The following is a 24,480-nucleotide window of genomic DNA, read 5'->3' on the forward strand; positions in this document are numbered from 1 at the left end:
GTTTAGGGGTCCTTCAACACAAACCAGCCACACTTTCCTGATCAAGCCAGTAGTAACAGAGGTTGACGAGAATGAATTCAGACACTAAGGTGGTATCGTAATTTCACTCGACAAGCACTTATTACTGAAAACTTGGTGGAGGGCTGGCAAAATCATGGCAAAAGCAAAGCAACAGACATCTAAATAATATTAATTAACATGTATTTATTCATTATTCATTACAAAACGGCCTGCGGGAAGTACACCCGAACACCATATGTGGCATTGCGTCAACACACATTTTTAAAAATCTATTCGTTCTATAAATATAGAAAAGGTAACAAAAAAAGACATCTACATTTTGGTGCACATCACCGTAATTACCATAGCTAACTTCGTCAGCACATATCAGGAATGAACACTTTGTAAAATATCTGCTCAATACGTTTCTGAAGGTGATCGACAGATGTTTCTGCACAGGTTCACATATTTCGTTCTAAGTCACCCAATTGCAATAACACAGAATGGCGAGGCAGTAAAAAAAGAAAAACAATGTATACGGCGAGAAAGCTTCTTGACGCGCAGCATCTCAAAAGAAAAAGAAATAACATTTGATTTTAAAGAGAAGTGGTCCCACAAGCAAAGACTGACGAAATGGCGCAAACTCATATATTAACGAAATATGATCTAGTAATTCTAAAATTGGCATGTTACGAAACAACACTTAAATGAAAACAAAGACACGCTGGCATGTCAAAATGAAGCAACAGAATTGGTGTGAATACACCACCACTCATTAGATTGCAAGCAGCAAGACGATCGCATAAACAATCATATGGCCTTTCAAGATTGTAACGAAGCCCGCAACACCCTGAACGAGCTATGAAAGCATGGCTCTTGCTTTGACAGACCAACATTTTCTACGTGGCAGTACCAGTGGACTGAAAACAATATAACCTATACATTGGGAAGGGAAACAGCAGCAATAAAGGACACGTTCATAAAGTTCATAAGCACACACGCAGAACTGACAGGTTAATATTGAAGCAAATAATAACAAACACCAAAGCACGCTGCATTCAGGAGATGCATCTCTGCAAACACCCAGAGTACTGGTCATTCTTCTGATTCTCATTTAAGCTTGCAAGTCTCTTCGCTCCTTCCAATGAAAATACTCTGCTTCTTTTCCAGACAGAGAGCTACTGGTGTACAGCTTAAATATTGTACTTTCCCTTGCCCAGAACATGAAAAAGTTGACAGCGTTGAAATGATAACTAAGGCACGAGACAACTGCAGTGAAACAGAATTGAGCGCAAGGTAGACAAAAAGGAAAGTGGGAGTGACATGTGGCATCTATAGAGTAGCAAACACGCACAAGCTACATGGTCAACAACAGGACAGGTCTGGCCAGCTACCAAACAGCTAGATTGCTAAACTAGATTTACAAAAGCATATAACGTAGAGGACCTTGTATGTAACTTATGATAAAACAGAAGGTCCCTCATATATGCATCTACAGCACACATCTAAAAAGCAGCGCAGCCTCAGTTTACATGAGTATAGTATAACTCGCACTGCATGCACTTTGAAAGTTATCAAAATTGTAAAATAGAAGCAACAGAGAGACGAGTCTACATAAAGATTATTTGAAATTGTAGTTATTGACAAAATGTTTGTACGCTAGACTTTTCTGGTAGCACGCAAAATATCTTGGCTCAAATTAACATAGTGCAAGTTGTGGAACAAATTTTAATAACAGCATAAGAAGGAAGAAGAGCGATATGCAAAGATATGCCGTAGTGGACCACCACCTTAGCCTGAAGAGCCGAGCATAAGCTGTTATGATCCGTGCTGTGGTTCTTGTGCCAATTGTCGCCGCCCACTATCTGCGTCTGTAAGCCTCCTGCATAAGTTCTATACTTGTACCAATAAGTCCAATTTCAGAGTGGTAGTGGCCCACTACCGTTCATCTTCCTTACAACAGCAAGTGTTAGAACATTTTACACTGCGTCTTTAGGGGCATAGTGCACCTAAGATCTCTAAACTTAGTATAGAGCTCGTGCACAGAAATTCAGTTCATATGCACTACACCGAATGTGGCAACGTATGCAACGATGTTACGTTATGTATGCAACGATGTTACGAATGCTACTTACACAGTGCTACATCTTGCTAATAACAACACCAGGTAGTCCCGAGCACCCGACAGCAGTGCAAGGCATGTCAGTTGGCGCTTTGCTCATGCAAATTTACACAGACCACAGGGCCATGTGCGGAGGGCTGTGTGCAGATTTCGGCACATTGGCCACAGGGCCATGTGCCGAAATCGTTGAAGGAGGTTGGTCACGTGCAGGAAAAATGCGCGAGCTTATCCTGCGCGTTTTGTAGCCTGTTGACTGGCCCTTTAAGTGAGAAACATTAGAAATCAGCAAACAAAGCACACATTTGTGTATAGAGCATAGCTTGGCTTATCTAAGAATTCAACCCAAACACAATAGCCACCAGGCCAACACGATGCTGATGTGTTTTGTGTAGTTACCCAGTGTGGACTCATTTCACAGCTTTGTGATAAGACAGTGTGACTTGTGAAACGTTCAAAAATATCTCGTGGTTGTGAGAACTTGTGACGCATGCCTCACATTTGGTGGCAAGAACAACATCAAGGGCCTAGAATACAAACCCTGCGGAAAGAACGGTCACACGCCAATAATTTTTCACCAGCTACATCTGTGGGCAGCTATAGGGCAAAATAAAAAAATAAACTACTCGACTGACGTAGGTCAGCATGAATGAGAGCTGCATGAGAGCGACTGATGTATGTAGGTCATCATGTGAGCTCTTGGAATATGCGTACAGTGCAGTTCATTGTAAAACAAAGCACACAAGTGCAGAGCATGTGCAAACTTCCCCCTTTGGTATGCATTCAACTACCTAGATTCGCAGCAGATGACCTGTGATTAGTGGCACCGACATAGCTTTTTTTACTCCCACAATGTAAGAGTACAAGTTAAGCTGGCTCTTATTCACATGGGATTCCCTTTAAAAGTCTCTTGGATTACTCTTTAACAGTTAATTACGCAGTACATAGCGTGCCCACCCACTACATCAACACCTTATTGCCCCTTCAAGCAATTGAAAATAAAGAGAAATGCTCTCACTCGCATAGAAAGCTCATTGTTACAGTCTCAGTGCTAAGCGCGATACTCCACTTGATGTATTAGCTGTAAGCTATCATAATGACCAGTAATGAAAAGTGGAAACCCTCCCATCAATGATTATACGAAGCTTAAATAACCAAAAGCATAAGTCTGCATTAGGTTGCAAATCTTACCGCCGCATTACCACCAGATCAGAAACTATCTCAAACTAAACTTACAGCTTATTAACTATTCACTACTGTTTAACACCGACTAGCATTAAACAGGGAAGGGGTGGAACTGCCATGCAGAGGGTTCTGGTATAAAAATGGTTGACGAAAGCATGGTAGATATACTGATTCCCTGTGAGTGCACTATAAGCCTGCTAAGTAATCTACTCATGTGCACTCATTTCTCCCAACAAGCCAACTACTACGCCTCTTTGTGGAAAGCGTCATCGATACAGTCTGTTTCACTGTCCCTGAGATATAAACTGCACTTAGATGTTGCAGTTGTACATATTACGCATGTGCTTACCTGTGAATGCACATATGACAAACTTGCACATGCAAGAACAACATAAGCAATTACCATTACACTGCATAACGAAGCAAAAATTATAAACTTTATGGCTTCCTCCATGCAAAACGCACATGCCAGTTTGTCAGTTAAAACTGTGCATAAAGCTTGTAAAAGTTGAGTGCTTGTAATATTAGGATGGCATGCTTGCTCCAAAATGAAACTAAACATAAGGCATTACATTACTTCAATTACCCTAAGCAGGACCAATGTCACTGCCAGTACTACGCCCTGCCGAGGTAAGGTGCGGTGCACTGACCGACCCAAAGTAGGGGGGGTCGGTAGGGGCGATCCCTCCTCCCAAAGACTGTGTGAGCAATCCCCCTTCTCACGTTAAGTGCTCGTAGTCCTACCCACTATCACGAATTTGGGCAAAAGAGTGAAACCACGGTGACCACACATTACCAATATTTATGCTCGTAAAAACAAGAAGTCATTATCATGTCTCCCTCTCCAATGTTACTTCAGGCAACCCCCCTCCACCTACCCCTAAATTGAGTGGCTGGATCCGCCCCTGGTGCGGCGAAATTTTTTTTTTGTGCATCATACGCTATAATGCGACGTTACCTAGGATATGTAGCTTTGTTTTAAATGGAAACTTGCCAAGCAAGAAAAGTGCAGTACAAATAGAATGAACGCTTACCAAATCGCTAAAGTGAAACAAGCGTACAATTTGGTTTGTTGAAAAAGTAATCAAATGGCCTTGAATGTCAACGTTTTTCATTATTAGCTTTCTAAGCAAACATTCATGACATTGTTAAAAAAGAGAGCTTCTTTCAGCAGATTTGTCATGAATGTGCGTGATTTGCGTGTCATGAATGTGCGTGATTTGTCATGTTTAGTGCGTGGCACACGCACTAAATGTAAAACTGCAAGTGCAGTCCTACATTTACCCCCTAACATGAAATAGACATCTGCAGCATACTTCCCAACATAACACGCGAAACAGACCCTAGGCACACACACGCAACTTCTACAGTGTACCACACCTCTATTCTACATGTTCTATACATCGAACCTGCTCATCTCAACAACAACACTCTGCTGTTAGCTCTTGTCAAGAGACTGGGTTCAATGAAGAAGTGCTCGCAAATCACTGCGCTCTTTATGATGCAATAGCTCTGGTCAAACATGCACGTGCATTTGAAATGTATTACGAGTGTCACATGGGCCGCTCTAAATCTCGATCAAGCTCCTACTGGGACTGAATTTCTTGACTGCCTCCCACAAACATATGACACAAATGAACGAATTGCAACGAGAAACCTTACAACAATCGGGGTTAGTTGCGATTGAAATTGCGCCTCGTCAAACATTTATAAAACGAAAGACATTTTACGCATTTGCACCCATTATGGCTTGCTGAAAGCTTGCGTGCAATGTTGAAATGACACCAAATTGACATTTTATCAGCTTAGACTGAGTATTTATTGAAAACTACATAGCATAATTAAGATTGTGGTTCTAGGTTCATTATTATGAGAGCAATAAAAGGACATTACTGCACTTTTTGATTTTCACGCTGAAACAAAAATATTGATACATCAGTCTGATGCCGTGCATATCATGGCATTGTAAGTTTCCATCAAGTTTTATTATTCCTTAATGTCGCTCCTGAATGCTAATTTCACATGACACATCAAGGTTGTCATTACTTCTGCAGAAATGCTGAGCAAGAACATTTTAAAGGGGATTTTTAAATCAATACTACTTCACAGTATGTGAAACAAATGCCAATGTCAAGTTAAATTTAATGAATTCATTTACAAAGAGGAAAAAAAACGACAAACCATATGGCACCCAATCCCAATTCAACAAGAGGCATGCAGCCTAAACTGGTCACACTTTAATATGCACTACCCACAAGAGCTCTAACAGGCTAATGCACATACACAACAATTAGGTGGCGGTGGCTAATAGGCCAGTCTTGAGAACAGCCAGCTAACATCAACACTAGCAGGTTCATCGTTACATTGCATTTTGTGCTACAAAGTCTACCGCTGCTAAGTGTACTACGTACGTTCCTTTGTTCGTTTCGTACAAAATGAGTCTAACGCTCGATGGTGACTCTTTGTGAACCGTTCACAGGTGCTTTGTAATTGAGTATCAGAAGCCTAACCCTTTTGCGGATGCATGTCGGATGTTGCCAGATGTCTTGGGTAACACTTCCGTCACGTAGGCCTACCATGTACTCAGCGCAAACGTACCAGGCTGTCTGCAATTCTGCCAAGAAACTCGCACAGCATACTCTTTAAGGCAAGCATGTTGTTCACTCACCTACACAAAATCTGAAAGATTAATAATGGCAAGTTTTGAGTCATGGTGTAGCCTGCAAACTATCGTCCGCGGATGAAGCACCCTAGACTGTGATGGGCTCCGACCTTGGAGTGCAGCTTTTGCTCGGGCTGCTGAACATAAACAAGCCACTATGCTCAGTTCAGGTGACACTGCTTTGACGCTCTGGTGACAGATTGTAGAATCAGCATAAAACATTAACAGGCTGCTGGATCGGAGAAAACAAAAAGGCATTTTAGCAGCATAGCGCTCTGCTATTCAAAACATGTCTTGGTATATATAGACGAACCAGAATTGCACGACTTTGCTGAATAAAGTCGTATAAACTGCCCCAAAAAATTTCAGTGCTCAAATGTTTAGAGATGAGTAAACTTTTGATGGCCAATGTACACACGCGACACTACTGAGAGTGCTGCTGTGTCAATTTGTAACACTCGCCCAACTGTATTTGGGCTGTACTTGCCTACAGCTATTCATTTCTTTTAGAAAAAAACACCCTCTGTACGTGAATAAACTTAAGGCCTCTGTATTAAAGCCAACAGTTGGTGCCTATATAAATATCTCAGGTTGTGATGCGACAGACTCTGCAAGGCAGCCATTCCCCATACCATTCGTACTGACAATTTAAATTCAGCAGCACACGTCGTATATAAAAATGATGAAAATTTCATACTAGGCGCATCATAGTATAAAGAAAGCATATCCAGCCAAAAAATGAACGTACACAGGAAACAGAAAAGTGTCCTTCGTTTCCCGTGTACGTTAATTTTTGGCTTTATTTCCTTGATGCAACGCACTAACTGGCTTAATGAGTGTTATTATCATTCAGTAGTATTAGTTAAGTCTGTATCAATCCAACATAGTTAACTTCTACGAACCCTGCATTGGCGAGACTATGAAAGATATTTGAATGTATCAAAATGTTAGTTAAATTAAAGCTTTATGAAAGCATCAGTGGCTTTTTAAGACTTTCCAATGTAGCCAGAATTACCAAGCATAATTATCACTAATGACCCAAAATTTATGAGAATAGTATAGAGAATTGCTGCACACTTTTGATACACGTGACACTGACTTGTAGCTCCTTTTTTTTTTCATTCACTTCCCCCTGTAGCTTTCTCTCGAGCTATATGTGACATTTATGTAAAAATGTACAATACGTAACACAATGTATGTGGTGTTCACATTATATTTAACACCATATATAACATGAAAAATGAAACCACTTGAATCTGCAGCACTACCTTAACAGTTATTAGTCTTCGTACACTCAAACACGCTGTCATCCTTGAACTTTCAAGCAAAGACAAATAGGATTCTGTCCACCTGCAACAAGCTTTTATGTAATTGCTGGCTACAGTGAATCCATTAGATGGATACCCTAATGGGCAAATTTAGTACATCTTTAGTGCCAATGACAGGCTGTTAGATAAAAAAGGCTAGCAACCATTGCCGCAGAAGACACCCACCCACGAAGACTGTCACCTAAATCATTTCTATGTACATCGACATGTATGGCCTCGAGAGCGGTACTTAACAATCAGAATATGTAATACTCAACAGAAGGCTGCCACAAACCATTGACCACCAGTTTGTTCCTTTTAGGCACTTCAGGAACAGTGCTGCCTTGTTTTCACTCGAGCCAATCGATCACATTCACGTCATTTTACAAATAGCGCCTAAATTAAACAAGGTAATGTGCCGGCTAGTCTATACTCATTGACACTTCCCTCAATTTCAAATGAAATTTCTCTGTTAAGGAGGTAGACTTAACACCAGTAGCTGCAATAAAGTGCACTCAATCTTCTTAATCTTCAGGTATCACTGATAATTTATTTAGATGTGATTGAGTGGTGCAAGAGGTAGAGCGTGTATGCAGCAAACGGTGCCTGTTATGCCACCAACCTTAAAAGCCGGGCTTATCTGCAATATGTAGTGCAGAGGGTCAAGGCAGCATTGTTTCTTTCCTAAATGGAACGGAACATCACTAGTGCCCAACTAAATATTCAGTCTATCATTAAAAAAAAAAAAGATACTTATGAGAAGATTCTGCGACTTGGGCTCGCCTTCTTGGGTTTTTACAAACATGGAAGGCTTCGCAACGCTCGTAAGTGGCTTGTTTCGTGCCAAAAGTGCTGCAGGGCTCGTTAACAGGCCTCAACTTCTAACAGTAATACGTTGATGCAAGGCATAAAAAGTAGGACTTGGCAGCGACATTGGTCATAAGCAGGCCTGCCAGTCAACATGCCTGCATGCGATCAACCTGACGACTAATCCAAACCATGGTTACAAGCGTCAGCAACGTCAGCAAATGGAGGAATGCACTGTCAGTGCGTCTATGTTGTAAACGTCAATCTGGAGGCAATAATCAGTTGTCAGCACATCATCAGTACGCTGCGAGTATGACACGAGCATCTACTTGATATTTCAATCTATCTTTGGTTACAGCTCAGGTACAACGAGACATGAGATAAAAGAAGCGAGGGCTCAGTCGTAACTACATACATCGAAAGAAAGACGTTGGAAAAGGTCACTGCGATGAAAAAAAGTGAGGATATGTAAAATAGAGTAAACGAGACACACATGAACAAGATTACACATGTGTAAATGATACCATCCCACACTACTGTGAACAGAGACCAACATTGTACTTTTCTGAAGATAAACAAGTAAAAAAATACAGAGAGATACACTTGCAACAATACAAGATGGCAAGAGAATAAGCGGTCACTTCTCCTTAAGCTATTATCAGCAAGTTACTAATGCGTTTCATTACATTGCATGTGTATTGAGCAAACAATTCAATGCATAACAAACAGTATTTTTTTCAATGCTACTATTGAAGTACTATATATAAACACAATGAAACAGAAATATAAAAACCAGAGCGTCTCAATAACTGCACTTGCATCCCCCACAAGCTAATCCGCATTCGTCGAAGATTGAATAATTCGGTATTCTTAGAGGGACCAAATTTGTACCTTGAACAAGTTTCCTTTTAACGAAAAAAAAAGAAGTGTAAGCAAATTAATGTTAGCTTATTTTAGCTGCATTCCTGTAAGAATCCTAGAAAGCACGCAAGAAGTCGAACGAAACCAAATAAATGAAATGAACTTCCCCTGATTGGCTGTTGCCCCGAGAAAGCTAACCAAATTATCAGAGATCCTTTACCCAACGCAACCCAAGCGAGCTTAAAAGGACTGCATCAAGAAGCAGCAATATCGAGTGTACATAAACATTCCTGGCAACGAATGGCACCAGCGCTCAATTACCTGGTCCTGTTGCACACAATGACAAAAAAAAAAAACTTGCTGGAAAAAAAAAAGCCACACCAGCGCAGAAATACAGATGTTACACATTTTGCTGCAACGGTTCATCTGCCACCAGAAAAGCCAAGAGCTTAAAAGGCCTGAGTCACAAATAAAGCTAACGTACAGTACATTTAACTATTCATTCTATTTAATGATCCATTGCCAATCTTTCCTTAGAGGGCCCAAAACAAGTGATTGCTCAGCTTGGCAATTAGTTTGACTGCACATTTAAAAGTGAAGCAAAACGAACAGGTGAGCAAGTTGGTACTGATTGCGCTATATTCAGGCCCTAATGTACTTTTATACCCTGGCATATACAAGCCATGCCGTATCACTTCTGTTGATGCACGCTCCATATTTAGAAAATTTCAGAGCTCAATCCAATGCTAGCTGTTATGGCTAGGGTCCAAACTAACAGTATGTAATTAGCATGAAATATAATTCTGTCAACACTAATGACACGACCAATCGATCGATATGTACACACTAGTTGCCGTGTGATACCACTCAGTAAGCGATATTGAAGTCATAATTTTCAATGCCAACTGGCGACCAGATGTTTTGTGGTCTGTGGTGCAGCTCTAAGAACAGGAACTAAATCACAATTCCCAGTATTCGCCCTTGCCACCTCTTCTCACTTCCAGAATAACAAAGAAAAAAGAAAAGCGATCGAATGGACAACACTTGTGATCAGAGGTCACGCAGACAGCCCCACGTGTGTGCCAACGATCTCAGGCCTATCCTAAAATACAAGGACCTCCACAGGTTACTAACTTTTCATTATTTTCTTCCTCAATTATACCACTGGTTATCTAACCTCAGTTCCTTACTAACTAAAGGCTAAAGAATGTCATTAAGTAGGTGGTCTGAGTGCAAAAGCCATGAGGTCACTTCACCCTACAATCATTTGTGGGGTGAAGCTGCTTTGTGCTGCTCCCTTAGTGTAAAAGAAATAACAAAAAATTAAACAAACCACAATATCATTACCTTTGCACGAAAACGGCATACAGATCGAACCAAAACAAATCTCGCTCTGCTTGTCATCTTTGTCTCACTGTTTCCTACATTGGAATACATTAACTATAAAACTTTCACTTTCATCCAGCGCTTTCACTTTTCAAGAACAGCCTGAAGATGGCTTAAAAAGACATTCGCCCCAACGCGAGTTCTCTATGTAAAAACCGAGCACTGCAAGAGTCTACGTGCATCTGCCGGCTTGTCAGCCACACCAAACATGCTACAACGTGCCTTCTGGCGCACACGTGCTGCACAGAAAACGCAGCCTAATCGACACGAAGCTCGCAATTCGCGTTCACGCTGAACGCGACAAGTGAGCGCGCGGGACTATTCCTAGCACATCCCTGCATCTCGCCACACTTCGCCAGTTGAAACGTGAGTGTCACTTCCGTCATAAAAGTAGCGGCACTATCCGCGGAGGCACGCGATGGTTGCTGCTGCACTCCGCAGTGCCACTCCACACTACCTGAATGAGGCGCAATACAAAAGGTGTAGGATGAGGCATCGATTGGTTGCACACCACTGATCAGAGTAGCGACTCAACAAAAGCAACCAGAACTATGAAGAAACCACAGAGTGGCTGAAACCAAACACAGTTTGTAGAACCTAACACGTTCCTGAGGACATGCAGTCTACATGGAGTGACGGTAATGTTGAGTATATGCTATCCACACAAATGGTGCCAGCATTTTTAAACCCAGCCAAATCCTTGTCTTTCCAGAGGAAAAAAATCACCTGCAATCGACTACCGAAGATCCCGAAGTCCACACCAAGCATGACCTTGGAAAAAGGGATAGGTGTGACAACATTTCGCGCATCTATAGCAGGTGGTATTTCCAGTTGTGCCGGATGGGGCTTTCACGTTTTTTTCCGGATGAACGGGCCACAGGCGAAGAACGTCGCGGAGCAATGAAATGTGTCATACTAGATGCTCCTTTGCACATGTGTACGTATGGTGTTTAAATTAGGTGACTTGAATGGCTACCCGGCTGTTGTGCCATTTGACTGAAAAAGACAAAAAAAGAAAAGAACAATATGCAAATTTAGGAGCGGCTAACTGGCCCACACAAACACGCAGCCTCTCTGGCTGCTGATCCCAGCAAATTCGGAGTAGGCAAGTACAAACGGCACTAGTGGTCATACTGATTTTGTATCATGCTCAAATTCGACAACGAGGTAAAACATTAAAGCACATTTTTCCTCCCAAGGTGTTTTCCAAAATCAGCACACTTAAAGCTCAATATTAGCGGCAAAAAGTGGCAGTCTGCGCAGTCTGCATCAGTGGGTTGAAATTTACTGATACTCACTTAGAGCTTAACCATCAATTTAATGAACGTGAATATAACACAGCAAATATGACACTTTTGGTGCCAGTATCAATGCATGAGAACGACGCTTGAGCTCCGATATATTGAACTACACGCAAACCTCATTGTAACAAAGCTGCACCTTGCAAGAAAATAGGTCCACTACAGCTGAACTCCTTTATAAGAGGCATGTTCCAGGCAGCGATTCTTGTCATTTATATGAGATGTCTCTTATAAGCGGCGTACCTCGTGTATGTATTTTCTTTTCAACCTGTATTTTACTGAAGGCACACTGGTGTCCACTTTACCTATTTGTTTCTTATACCTGTGTCTCTTACAAACGCGTTCGATTATATAGACTGTTTCAAGGTCATAAGTGTTGTACCCCAAAAAACTTTCGGTCGTCTCATTTACCAGCTCAAGACGTCTAAATAAAGCGCGTTTTCAAGTTTCTTAGAATAAGGAAGAATAAGGAAAGTCCCACTTTAGTTTTTCAGATAAAAGGAACGTGCATAAGGTCAAGGGAATCTCTTCCAATATTTATGTAGCTTAAAGAAACACTTATTTGAATATATTTTGTCAAATAAGAGAAAGAAGGTGTAGAAAATCAGCGGGCTAGTTTCTAAAGCTCTTCTTGTGCACCAATGCCATTAAGGCACATCGGTGGATGAAACCGGATGTCATCACGGGTGGCAGTTTGGGCTAGTTGGTATGACATGGCGATAGTTATAGCACGAGAACGGAACGACGCCAAAGAGACAAGAAGGAGACGAGCGTTCGTTCTGTTCTCGCGCTATAACTAACGTTATGTCATCAAGGGCCTGTGGTTATAAACAGTGAAAGGGTTTATATCGGGAAATTTGTTATAAAGGTTATCCTTAACACTGTCCATTGCAAGACTATTTTAAATTTACTTTGTTATAACTGATATTTCATTATATTGAAATTTGAGTGTATTCATTACATTGTATGAACCTTACAGCTTTTTTAGAAATTTCATACAAAATTCAGACAAAAAGTGGTACAAAAAAAATATCGGACTAGACAAAACTATCTCATCTTATCTTTCTCATCCCATTTTTCATGTTGTCTTTCCCATGATTGAGTACACTGTTCTTCCAAATAAAGTGGATAGGGGACAGGTTGCTGCCATGCAGTCAAACCAATAACAAAGGCTACGAAAACTAAGAGACAGGAGCGCACAGAGAACCCTGTTGCTTCAGACGAGCCCTCACCTCAGGTGCATCGTCCCATCCCTCGCTGGCTCCAGCCAGATGATAGTGGCGCTTGCGAAGTGCCGCCAACTGAACACGCTCCCGCTCCAGGCTGCTCTCGAGCTCCAGTACACGGACCTATCACCACATTGTGAGAGAATGAGGAAGTTCATGACTGAGAAAGCATGCTTAAGCTCAAGGTGAAGTTTGAAAGATTGCATTGTATAGTTAAACCTGCTTATAACGAACCTCTGTATAATGAATTCCACGATATAACGAAGTTTTTCTATTCCCTGCCACCGCTCCATAGAAGCACATGTACTTTCGACTGCTATGTAACAAGGTAACAGCGCGAGACAACCTTGATATAACGAATTTTCTCCACGGACAATCTAGGAATTTCTCTCCGCATTTTGGCATTTTGGTACGAGCATGCATCTTCCGCGGCTGCCCCGTCGCCGATGAAGTACGGAGTGGTGGCGGTGCGCACGGCGCACTAAGTGAGAGCGAGCACTCGTTATTGCGCTATTGCACACGTGCGAGTGCGAGGCGGGCAGGCGGGCCTGCATCCTACGAGCCAGCGTTGTTGCCGTCCTCGTTGCCGCAGGCGTATGTGCAGGTGTACCCCACCACTCCAAACCAAAAAAAAAAAAAAAAGACACCTACTTTTACACATTGGCAGTGCCTTGCTTTTTGTTAGCGTCACATATGTGGGGCCGCGCTGCATATAGAGGGTGCGTTACCGAATAGTTTTCCTCAGTATCCGTGTTTGTGTCGTTTGCTTTTCGTTTTCGACGCCGTGCGCGCGTTCATAGTTCACTGCACGCACATGGTGTGGCCCCCGACGACGTTCAGCTTTGCTTTTTTTTTTAAGCTATGGCAATAATGTAGACAGTCTCGGCTGGTTTTTGCCGTCGCCGCCACCGTATATACAGTAAAACCTCGTTAATTCGAAGTCACTGGGGCCGCAAGAAAGCTTCAAATTAAGCGGGTTTTCGAATTAACAGAACATGCAAGGAATGAAATGCTATAAATTTAGAACTATTCACCGTAATCATTGCTCGTGGTTTGCAGTGTTGGCTAGCTTGCTGCTTTAAAGGTCATGTTTTCTAGCAATACCTGGTCTTTATTTTGCCGCGAACATAGAGGAACGGTTGGGCCTCGCTGCTGTTACCGGAAAAAAAAAAAAAATGCTGTCCTTATTGACTGAAATGTGCACCTGCAAATAACAAGACATCTTTACTGCAACACAGTAGTGACATGCGGGCCAACGTTACTAGAACCAGGTCAGTTTCGGAGCTCCCCGTAGGCGCGCGCTCTCTGAAGTGGCCGTGGTGGCCGACGCGAGAACTAGTAGCGCTGCTGTGCCATTTTGCTTCAAGCCGCGCGCGTCGTCTGCTGCAGCGCGAGTGATTCGCGTTATCGTCGCAGCTCTCGTCAGTCGTGATAACCGAGATTCGCTATTGACCCTTGAGCGGTAAACTCAACTACTTCGAAAACGGAAATTTGTAAAACACCTGTTTCATGATCACCGCTAAATGTCAGGAGCCTTTCCAATCGGGAAACTAATTATTTATTTCTTTACTTATTTATTTACAAACAGTGCTCGGAACGCTGTTTTCGGGCGGAATCGGCTGTGCCCGAGAAGCTTGTGTTGGGCGCTAGCCCGCAATACATTATAAAAATAACAGTGCTTGAAACACAAGACGCCAGAATAGAAGTACACAGGACGAGTTGTTAGTATGCGATCGTCCTGCCGAACACTCGTTACATTAGTGATGTCATGAATGAAAGCCTTAGCAAATGAGGAAGCTCAGCAAAGGTATTTTCGATTCTCTCATTCGAAACTGCGGAAAGCTTTCGCTCAAGAGCCAGGATCTCCTTATGTGTCTTCCTTGTTGAGGCAGCCGCACGGGCGAACCTCTTCGAGAGGTTGCGGACCTTTTGTTTTTTGGCTTTCACCACCTTTGCAGGCTTTCTGGCTAGCAGTGGCCTCCGTAAGAGAGGCAGAGAAAGCTAGTAGGCCGCTTTGTAAACACTGTACAGTGTTTACGATGAGCTTTAATGGTTGTGGGCACAATCTAGAGCTACCACCTCGTTCCACAATAACAGTTTTTCGCAGTAGCAGCTCTTGGTGCAAGATTTCTGCAGTAGAAAAACACCGCACGTCATCCCTGACACGGCATCATCAATTAATTTTTGGCTCCTGCACGCGGAAGGCAACGACACGTTCATTGCTTCATTTAGCGCGAACGGTGTAGCTGACGAGACGTCTGATCTGCCCGGAGATGCGTCGTCGCTAAAATCACTCGACCGACTCCATGACCATGACTTCCCTATTTCATTTTCTGGCATGAGCTCATCCCTAGCACGTACGTGTGTGTGCGTGCGTGCGTGTGTGTGTGCGTGTGTGTGACCTCCTTGTTCTTGTCACATGTGCCTTCGATATGCAATCTGGCAGACCAGGAAAAAAGCGAGGTAATGTTTTTGGCACTAGCGCCCATTTTCCTCAAGGTGGAAGTATTTCATTTCCCATTTATAATGTACTTATGATATTTCACATTATCGTGCACCTCAAAATGTCACTCACATATAGCGGACTTCTGAGTCAGCCGCCCATCCTTGCGGCACAGCATCTGTGCCCATTTTTATCGCGACAGCGTTAAAGAGTTCGTTCCACAGAAACTCTCGCGTCGGCGTCGGTTTCGTAGGTTGTGAGCGAAAAATAATCATCTTGGGCGCGACTGGAAAATTGAGAAAGATGCAAATATAAAAAGTTCTGGGTCTGAGTGGGGGTTCGAATTCGGGCAGTTTGCGGGGAGAGCGGGAGTTCTACTACACAGGCACGCGTGTGCTTTTTAGAACCTTTCTATTGAGAAATAAATAAATACATATTCATAAAAACCATATTGGTCTACTCGCACCACTTTGACGGTTTAAGAACGGTTCATTTTTACCAATTCATCAAACACCTGCATACAATTTTGAGGTTATATAAATGTTCGATCTATCTTGCGCACATATTACGCATTCAATGAAGTTTCCCGTGCCGATTTTGCTTTAGGATCCATGTGGCTCACGGCCATGCGTTTTATCTAGAGACAGTAAAGGCCCAGTAATTGCGTCATATTATATGGAACACCACCCTCATTCTGAATTGAAATATAACGTATGCCATGAGGTGTTATCGGCAGATATTTCTTCAGGGTCTTTTGTACCACATCTCAAAAGAATATCGGATCACAGCACTCACTCAACATGTCCAACCGTTTCCGGTTCGTTACACAGAGTGCAGTTTGTGTCCATGCCTGACATAGCCAGAGGAGCTAACACACCAAGCCCATGCACCCCCCCCCCCCCCCGGAAATTTTTTTCGCGATAGCATAGAGAATAACAAATGACCATTTCAAGGGGGTGCCTTGCCCGAAATGAAGCAGGTGCCCCTTGCCCAATTTCCCCTCGAAAAAAATTTCTGGCTACGCTTTGCTTGACTCGAGTAGATGCGCTGGAAGCTACAGTACCTTCAACCAGTAGTGGGGCACAACCCAACATCAGCCTCCAAACACTCCTTGAAGGACGCGCTTCGTCATCATTCCGTAAATAAGATGAAATAACAATAGCCAATTACGCAACATACACGCGATACCCCCCCCCCCCCCCCTCTATCTGCGACGCATTTACTCGACTTCTTTCCGCGGGAACATGCGGGTGGCTTTTTTTAAACTCATCGCGATCCCAGGGTGGTTCAAAGAAATGATGATCAATGTAATTTCCGTAGCCGCTTTTGCGGCCCGGGGCACAACACTAAGGCATTGTTTATTGGCGCTCTTGTCACATGTTAGAACTCTTTCGTAAGGAACGACAGTTCACTAAATAATGGCGCGAAGAAGCAACCGAGCGCCGAAAACGTGTTGTCGTGTCTAAGCGGCAACACGCGCGTCGCAACGCGTGGCGTGGTATGTGAAGCAAGACGGAACAGCAGCGCCATTAGTTCACGCGTCAGCCGCTCGTGCCGGCGCGCGCGGGGAGCTGCGAAACTGACCTGGTTCTAGTAACGTTGATGCGGGCAGCATGTCGCCTGCTTCTAGCTCCGTCAGCACGTCATGATGCGACTATTCGCACATTATTTTTATTATAATTATGAATTTGATAATGGCCAGAATGATGAAGCTCACAATGTATTTTGGATGAAAAAAATTATCTTTGAAACTTTCAAACTTAGTTTTTGAAGTAGGTGTTGCTGGCAAGAACTTGACCAGCAGTGCAAAGACTGGAATTGCTGCAACAACGGGCAATCAGAGGTTCGCATACATCGCGATTTCCGCTGAACTTCCCTTTATTATTTCTTTACAATCCGAGAAAGAATGAATAAACCATGACCCGCTGACGTAGCGAGAAACATGCAATAAGCTGCCCGCATGTCACATTGTGTTGCAGTGAAGCACAGCTTGTTTTCCGCAGGCGCACGTTTTAATTGGCCACGAGACCGTTTTTTTTTTTTTGTGCTGAAAGCAGCGAGGCTGGGGTGCTTCAGCTGCCACTCGTTAGTATCGAAACGTTGCATTGCCTCATGGCTATTAATAGCCATCGTTTCGCGGCGAAATCGGGATCTGGAACTGGCACATTGCACCCAAAGTTTCCAAATTAACCGGACTGGTGCCGGTCGCCACTTCGAATTATCCACTTAAAATTACATTGCAAAATACGAGATTGCGGAAATCCTTCAAATTAAGTTGGACTTAAAAAAAACTGAGTTTGAATTAGCGAGGTTTTACTTTATATATGTATCTATATATATGTGAGAACTCGAGAAAAAAAAAAAAAAACGCCAAGAAATGCTTTGCATTTAATAATGTCTGCAATCACATTGATATGCCGCTGGAAGCACTGCAGCATTTTCAAATAACTAAAGAAAAATTTTTCTACACACCCCCGCACGTAGTGTACTGAATATAATAAGTACAGTAGTATCGCCAGCTAAGCCTTCAAAATTTTCCAAACTTCTGCCGCGATTTAGAAGACTGACTGATCAATAGGTCTGGAGTGTTTCATGCATCAGAGAAACTTGGAGAATGAGAGATGTATAGTAAAAGGCTCTGGATTTACTTTGGCAACTTGCAGCTTGGTGTTGCACCAATAAATTTAAAATTGCACCTTTTTAGAATTTTATTTTCATTTTACTCCCATAAAAACCTGGTTGCTATCTACGACTGGGAGTTGAGCCCATGACCTCACACTTCGTGATGCTCACACTGAGCTTCTTAAATTTGCACGTCCCAGACGACTCCAGACGCTGACGCCGCATTAGTTTTTTTCAGTGACCTACCAGAAGCTCCGCTCAACTGGTCCGAGACATCTCGAATGCATGTGGGTTTTTTACGTGACAGGTGGGCTGCAGGTGGCCCCTGGACTGTTTAAACAATTTCTTTCATGCAGCTGACCGACGACGGCGCGGTGCATCTCGTGTGCAGACATGTTAAGTTGGACACCGGTGGAAATTTTCTATGCGCTCTTGCTCTCTTATTGCTTTTTTGTGTCTGCTTCACGCACGTTTCCGGAATTTGCATTGTTTGAGCACAGAGTTCTTGTCGCCGGCATTCTGAGCTACGTCGGGTACATGCACATTCCCGAAGGTTTGGCAAACACGCATAATGCTTACCAATAGAAACAGTGGTGGAACGCCCACACGAATCTTTGATGTGTGAGTGCTTGAATAGTTCACTTACACTAAGTTGTGTCATAACAAAAACAGACATAATTCACTATCAAATGACTCTTGAGGTCGAAATTGGGTTGGCTTAGTGGCTGATGTTGCAGCCATGAACGAAGCAGATGGCGTGGCAGACGCCCTGTAGGATGTGGCCAACATAAAGCGAACATATGGCCCGAGACTACTCGGACCTTTTAAATCACGTGATAATCATGTAATAACCCATGAGCCGAGGTGTCTGTGGGCCGCCGGCGACTTGTCCGGAATTTGGAACAAGCTCACTGGCTCTCGTGAGCGAGCGAATGCAACGGCACAAATGTCACATCCACATATTTAACAATTTGGGTGCTCAGCGTCAGTAAACTTTCTAGCTGGACAAAATAAATGCTACAGATGACCTTGTCTACAATGAGCCCTGCATTTATTGCAAAAGAAACAACAATGCAACTGACCCACCAGAAGAAGGCAAGGCACTGACCTGGCATAAAAAATAGCAAAGCTAGCCAGGATAGAAAGAGAATGCAGGTGCTGTGTCAAGCACTTATTGACCATACCTGTGACTCCATCTCTAATCTCTTGGCCTGGTGTAGTGTAATTCTGGAGAAATCAAGCACTTCTGAAAAAAAAAAAGGCATAATGTTAGAGAGGGCAGACTGGAACAACTTCAGTCAATACCTGCATGCTTGCAACATTTTATGACTCAAAGTAGTTGAGTTCACAAGAGTTTTCTGAAGTTGCCTAATTGAAACAGTCTTGCATTAACACTGACTTCCGTGAAAATGTTGTTGCATAGTAAAGCTTTCGGACCGACTTCTTTTTTTTAATAACCAGAACTGCGCAATGCTCAATGGCAGGAACACGGGCGAAACAGCGACTTTTGAGACTTATCGCGTGCTTCAGGAAAAAAAAGAACTCTGCCGGGCTTATATCAGGGCTGATGCAGTCCTGATACAGCCCTGGTGTGAGTCCAGTACACTTACTCTTAAAGCTGAAGAGAAGCCACAAAAGTCACAGTTTCGATGGATGGTGTTCCCACCACACAATGGGCTGTCACAAAGTCTCTGAGAGAGGTCACAGCAGCTGACATTTAGGTGGCCTATGCAGCGTGAAAATCACGGTACATCGATGGTGTATCAATACCTAATAGGACTATTCTGAAGAATTTTAGTATTATGCACTGATTGGACCAACGAGATCTTTTAACTAGACCCAGTCTCACCACTTTACAGACACACCTGCATTAAACTGCGAGACTTCATGGCACCATATGCTGAATTACAATGGCTTCTAGTGGAACGATATCTAACAATCAAACAAATGTACCCCTGCACACAAAAATGTACCTGCCCTGAGATAAAACTGAGATAATGTCTAATATGAACACACCTAGGGACCTCATTGCATTTATTTGGGCGTATTCACATCTGATGTTACAAGGATTCCAGTTCATATACACTCATAGGTAGATGTTAAGGCGGATTTCTGCATATGGGGCTTATCATTTCTCAGCTGCTCAGCTCCTAATCTATCTTTTAACCAATATTGTACCGTGCCCAGTCCTACTTGAGCACTTCAGTTCTACTTTCTTGGGCCCGTTTCCTTACCAATCGCATGGTGTGGGCATGTCCCTCCAATCCAACACCCCCCCCCCCCAACCTGTCAGGACTGGAAAGCTGCTTGAATTTCCAAAGCCCAGCAGGCATTTATGGCTAGAGCCAGAGCTGCTCTGGAAGCTAAAGGGATACCAGACTACAGATACTTCCAATGGGTGTGTGAGACGGCCCTAGCGCTGCCAGACTTGACCCATACACAGCTACCAGTATCAATAGATAAATAAACATTTTCCACCATTACCACCAGTCGACCAGCAACGCATGTTGCATTGGCTCACAAATTAGCACTTGGCTGAGGCCTCACACTTAGTGTTTGGCAAAATATAAACTTACCAAGTGACTAAAAATTTAAATTCAGGCAGTTCAAAGCCGTTGAAACCATCAGACAGTGAAGCTGTAATTATGATAGCAACGGTGACTTTTGGTAGAAAGAAGTCATCGTAATCATATCATTTTATTCATTTATGTATTCACTCCATCCTTTGGTCACATAAGCTGTGTGATGCCAACTATTACTACTACTACTACGACTAATACTACTACTACTACTGTAATGTGGATGATGATGATGGCAGCACATCATACGCTAAGACAGCTCTGCAACAAAAAACTTCCCCTATGTGGTATTGAAGCTCATAAGACATGTCTAAAGTACTATGACTTCGACACAATTCCATGCTGGCACACTGCAAACATGCACGCACACAAACAATTGTGGGTCATGGTAGTCGCTTACCCAAATCTTCAACAAGATGAGCACAAGCCTTGGCAGTGGCCACCACATTCCCCGTCGCCTGAGAGACGCCCTTGGAGGCCGCCCCTAGTGCTGCTAGCCGAGCTGAGCCACGGTCAGCCTTCACGCGCGAGGCTACCACCAGCTGTGCAGTGGCACCTGCAATCTCCTGGCTGGCCACCACCAGTTCCTCAAACTTACCACCACCGCTTGACACAACACGGTCTGCCGCATCCCTGAAATTGAGTGTCGCATTGGAAATGCGACCTTTGCGCAGCACTACTACAAAGGTGAAACAAACTTTGCAGCCATGCATCTTTAAAGGTTTAAGGGGAGATGGGAGTCGAAAAATGCAAGTTTTTTGTCTTGTAAAATTACATGTTTTTCGTTTTAATTGCCTTCACAAGTTTAGTTTGTCTACTTTCAAGACAAAACGACTGAAGATTCAGATTAAACACGAAGTAGGTTAAAATCACTTTTATAGAGCACAAGATGGCTACTGAAAACTAAGAAGAGCTGATTGTCTGGAGTCCCCTGGAAATGGTCACCTCGCTTGCATTTTGCAATTACCATTGCATTTCGCATGAGTAGTTCACTAAATCCACATGCTCAAAATGACCATGATTGCCAAACTCTCATGAATAGAAGAAGTCATCTTAAAAAACTAATCTTTTCTGCATAGATGAGCTTTCACTTATATCTTTAAAATGCATTTTTCTCATGATCAATCTCGGGCCAATTTCCTGTGTTTAGACATCAATTTTGCGGAACTACTGATAGCCCGATTGAAATGAAATTTTGCCCACACATTGCTTGACATGTGAAGAGTCCAAGTATTTCCTTTAAAACTTGATACAACCTGTATAATTATTATGAACCTAATGCATGCAATTAATACAGCTTGAGAATTTCTGAAAATCTCGCATCACAATTTTTGTTGTCCCTTAAAATGTCTTATAAAGACTTTCTTTATAATTATTTACATTCTACAGTTAACGTAGAGCTATATGAGCGAGCCATTTAATGGGTCAGAACTGCAAAACTTCAAGTTCAGCAGCATAGAAAGTTTGCCCAAAACAAACTGTACTTTACATATTTTCATGGCATAAAACAAAAATTGTGCAACTTACTCTAAAATAACTACATATTTGAAATCCGCATAAAAGCTTATATATTCAGCAAAAATTTCATTGCCCTAGGTTATAAATTAACGAAACTTCTTTTTCGAATCGCATCTCCCTTGAAGAGATAATGAAGGATAATGAAAGCGGAAAGAAAAAAATTGGGAAAACATTGGACTTAAATCCTGAAAAGATGACTGTTCTGATAAACAATGTTTCTTTCACATATTTTTTGAACAGTTGTCTGTATTCTTGGAGAACTGCCAGTGCTTGGTGGTTGCACACTAGCGCGAGCTGCCAAATTCACTGCAGTGAATGCAGGGTATACATTTTCCTGTCTGCATACTTCCCTTTCTCCACCTCTTCTTTTTTCTCCATCCCCACTTCCCTTTCCACAAAGGTGCAAAGATGTGTCGCACCAGTTAAGGACTTTACCCCATAAAATTTCTTAAATGCACACTAGAGGGAACTCTGGCACTAGTGTTTATGGGAGTTACAATGCATGGCGCTTCAACGAGCATGAGAATTATGGGTAATACATAGATTTGCCAAGTCTTCGTACTTAAGATCTCTTCTGGCTTCGCATGGCTTGAGGCTACTTAGTCACAAAAAAACAATCAGCAAATGTTCGGCAGTTACGCTTCACCACCTTTGCCTTTTAGGCCCACCATTTTAAATATGCTCACGAAGTTAATAACCGTTTATTCTTTCATTCGAAACGAAAACCAAAACACAGCAATAAACAAAGCCACAAGTGCGTTTGCCGCCCGCAAGCACGAAGACTAGCATCTCCATGTCATACCCATAATTCCAATGGCCGCTGAATGATCGCAGTGTCAGAGTCCCCTCTAGTTAATTTTAGAAAACTGTATGCTTCAGCCCAACCTGGGAGCACTGTTCCCAGGTTTGTAATGATTTTAGGAATCGTAGTGAAAGGTTAAAAGCAGTGATTTTCCGTACTACGCCAAAGAAATTTCATTCAGAGATATAAAAATTCCCTATTTCAGAAATTTTTTTCCCTGCAAACATCCCTTTGGCTCAAAATGACAGGCGAAAATTCCCCGAAAAAGAAAAAATTCCCTGCACGGTACATCACTGGTTAAAAGATGCAGACGGTGGCTGGCACAGTTGGTAGCCTGGCATTAACTTCACCTCCTCTAACTCAAAGTGCGGCTGCTAGATAAATCAGTCTGCGAAAAACTTACAAATATATCCATTTTTCGTTATTTTTTAACTCAAATTAGGCTTATGTCAACCGATTTCAGTGCCTAATCTTCTGGCTTGGTTGAATATCTTGCGAGAAAAAAATTATTCAGTATTCCTTTAAGTGGTCTAATTTGCTTATACTGCATTCCAATGAATAGAGTTACAGAATGAGTGACCCTCACCTCATATCCTACAAGCCACATGGGTGGTGTTTTCCAGTAATCACTGTCAGGGCGACGGTCGCTTTTGCTGAAATTTGTGGTGTTGGGAGCTTTGGCTCATACAAATTACAGTTTTTGGCACTGTGCCAGGTTACTTTGACTCGATACAGTGACGCACCCACGAAGGTGATCCAGCAAGCGGGATTGCCACCTCAATTTTGGTGGCTGAAGAATACTGCCTGTGGCGAGTTTCATTGAAGGAGTGACTGGTTAACAAAGCCAGTGATGCAGGGCTCTATCCTCAAGCCAAGGCAAGTCATCATCTTGCAACATTTTGTTCTTTGATAATAAAACAATTTACTTGGTAGTCCAAATCTTTTAACAAGCTCAAAGGTAAAAATTCATGTATCCTAATTACAATTTCAATGTGTTCTTTCCGATCTAGTACACTGTCCATGAAGCGTCGTACTGTCACAGTGGTGCTGTGATGAGCATTCCAATTTATTGTTTTGTGCTAATATTCTGAGGATGTGAACTAGTGAAGCTGTTTTATACACAGAATTTCTTTCACATTCCTTATCTCTGTAAGACAGAACAAAAAATAAACTTGACTAGAAGAACCAGCCAGATAAGTATCTCTCATGGCATCTAGAAACACAAACCGGCTATTGATAACAACAGCCTTGTTGTAAAGCTGTCAAGATGGTGCAGGCACAGTGTGGGCGCAGTGAAACACCCAGAACAGAGTTGAATGCCGGAAACAACGTGTTACGTTTTGACGGGAACCCCATATTTTGCCTTGAAAAAGACGGGGCTCCCGTCGATTTGATCTTTATGACTTACACGAGGAACTTAGCGCCAAGGCCAACCACCTTGGCGGCTGAGATCAGACCCTCAGTCCAGCGGTGGTTCCGACTGTAGAACTCCTTCTTTGACGCAGAGCCCTGGGGAGCGGACACAAGCACATCATGCTTATTAATGAAAGATGCTGCTGTTTCAAGGGCTCACTCATGTCAACCCCTGTGCCCTATAGTGCACTTGTGCCACACAAAGTCACCAGTTGCTGAAAATGGCCAATTTTGGTTGAAAAGTGACTG

General features: G+C 42.7%; 3 protein-coding genes across 3 annotated transcripts in view; 1 reads left to right on the forward strand and 2 right to left on the reverse strand.

Moving 5' to 3' along the window:
* The window catches only part of LOC142804087 (uncharacterized), a 446,442-nt gene that overhangs the window by 330,989 nt on the left and 90,973 nt on the right, over positions 1-24,480 (reverse strand). The gene's annotated exons all lie outside the window — the stretch shown is intronic.
* The window catches only part of LOC142804086 (uncharacterized), a 446,178-nt gene that overhangs the window by 328,777 nt on the left and 92,921 nt on the right, over positions 1-24,480 (forward strand). The gene's annotated exons all lie outside the window — the stretch shown is intronic.
* The window catches only part of LOC119170147 (Huntingtin interacting protein 1), a 130,636-nt gene continuing 106,340 nt past the window's right edge, over positions 185-24,480 (reverse strand). The window contains exons 26-30 of the mRNA XM_075890657.1: positions 24,227-24,327; positions 20,899-21,131; positions 19,104-19,165; positions 12,861-12,977; positions 185-11,323 (exon numbers count right to left, since the gene is read on the reverse strand). Of these exons, the coding sequence (XP_075746772.1) occupies positions 11,300-11,323; positions 12,861-12,977; positions 19,104-19,165; positions 20,899-21,131; positions 24,227-24,327 (537 nt within the window). The 3' untranslated portion in view covers positions 185-11,299. The remainder of the gene's footprint in view (positions 11,324-12,860; positions 12,978-19,103; positions 19,166-20,898; positions 21,132-24,226; positions 24,328-24,480) is intronic.

Source organism: Rhipicephalus microplus, chromosome 3 (genome assembly GCF_043290135.1).
Source record: "Rhipicephalus microplus isolate Deutch F79 chromosome 3, USDA_Rmic, whole genome shotgun sequence".
Classification (NCBI taxonomy): Eukaryota; Metazoa; Arthropoda; class Arachnida; order Ixodida; family Ixodidae; genus Rhipicephalus; species Rhipicephalus microplus.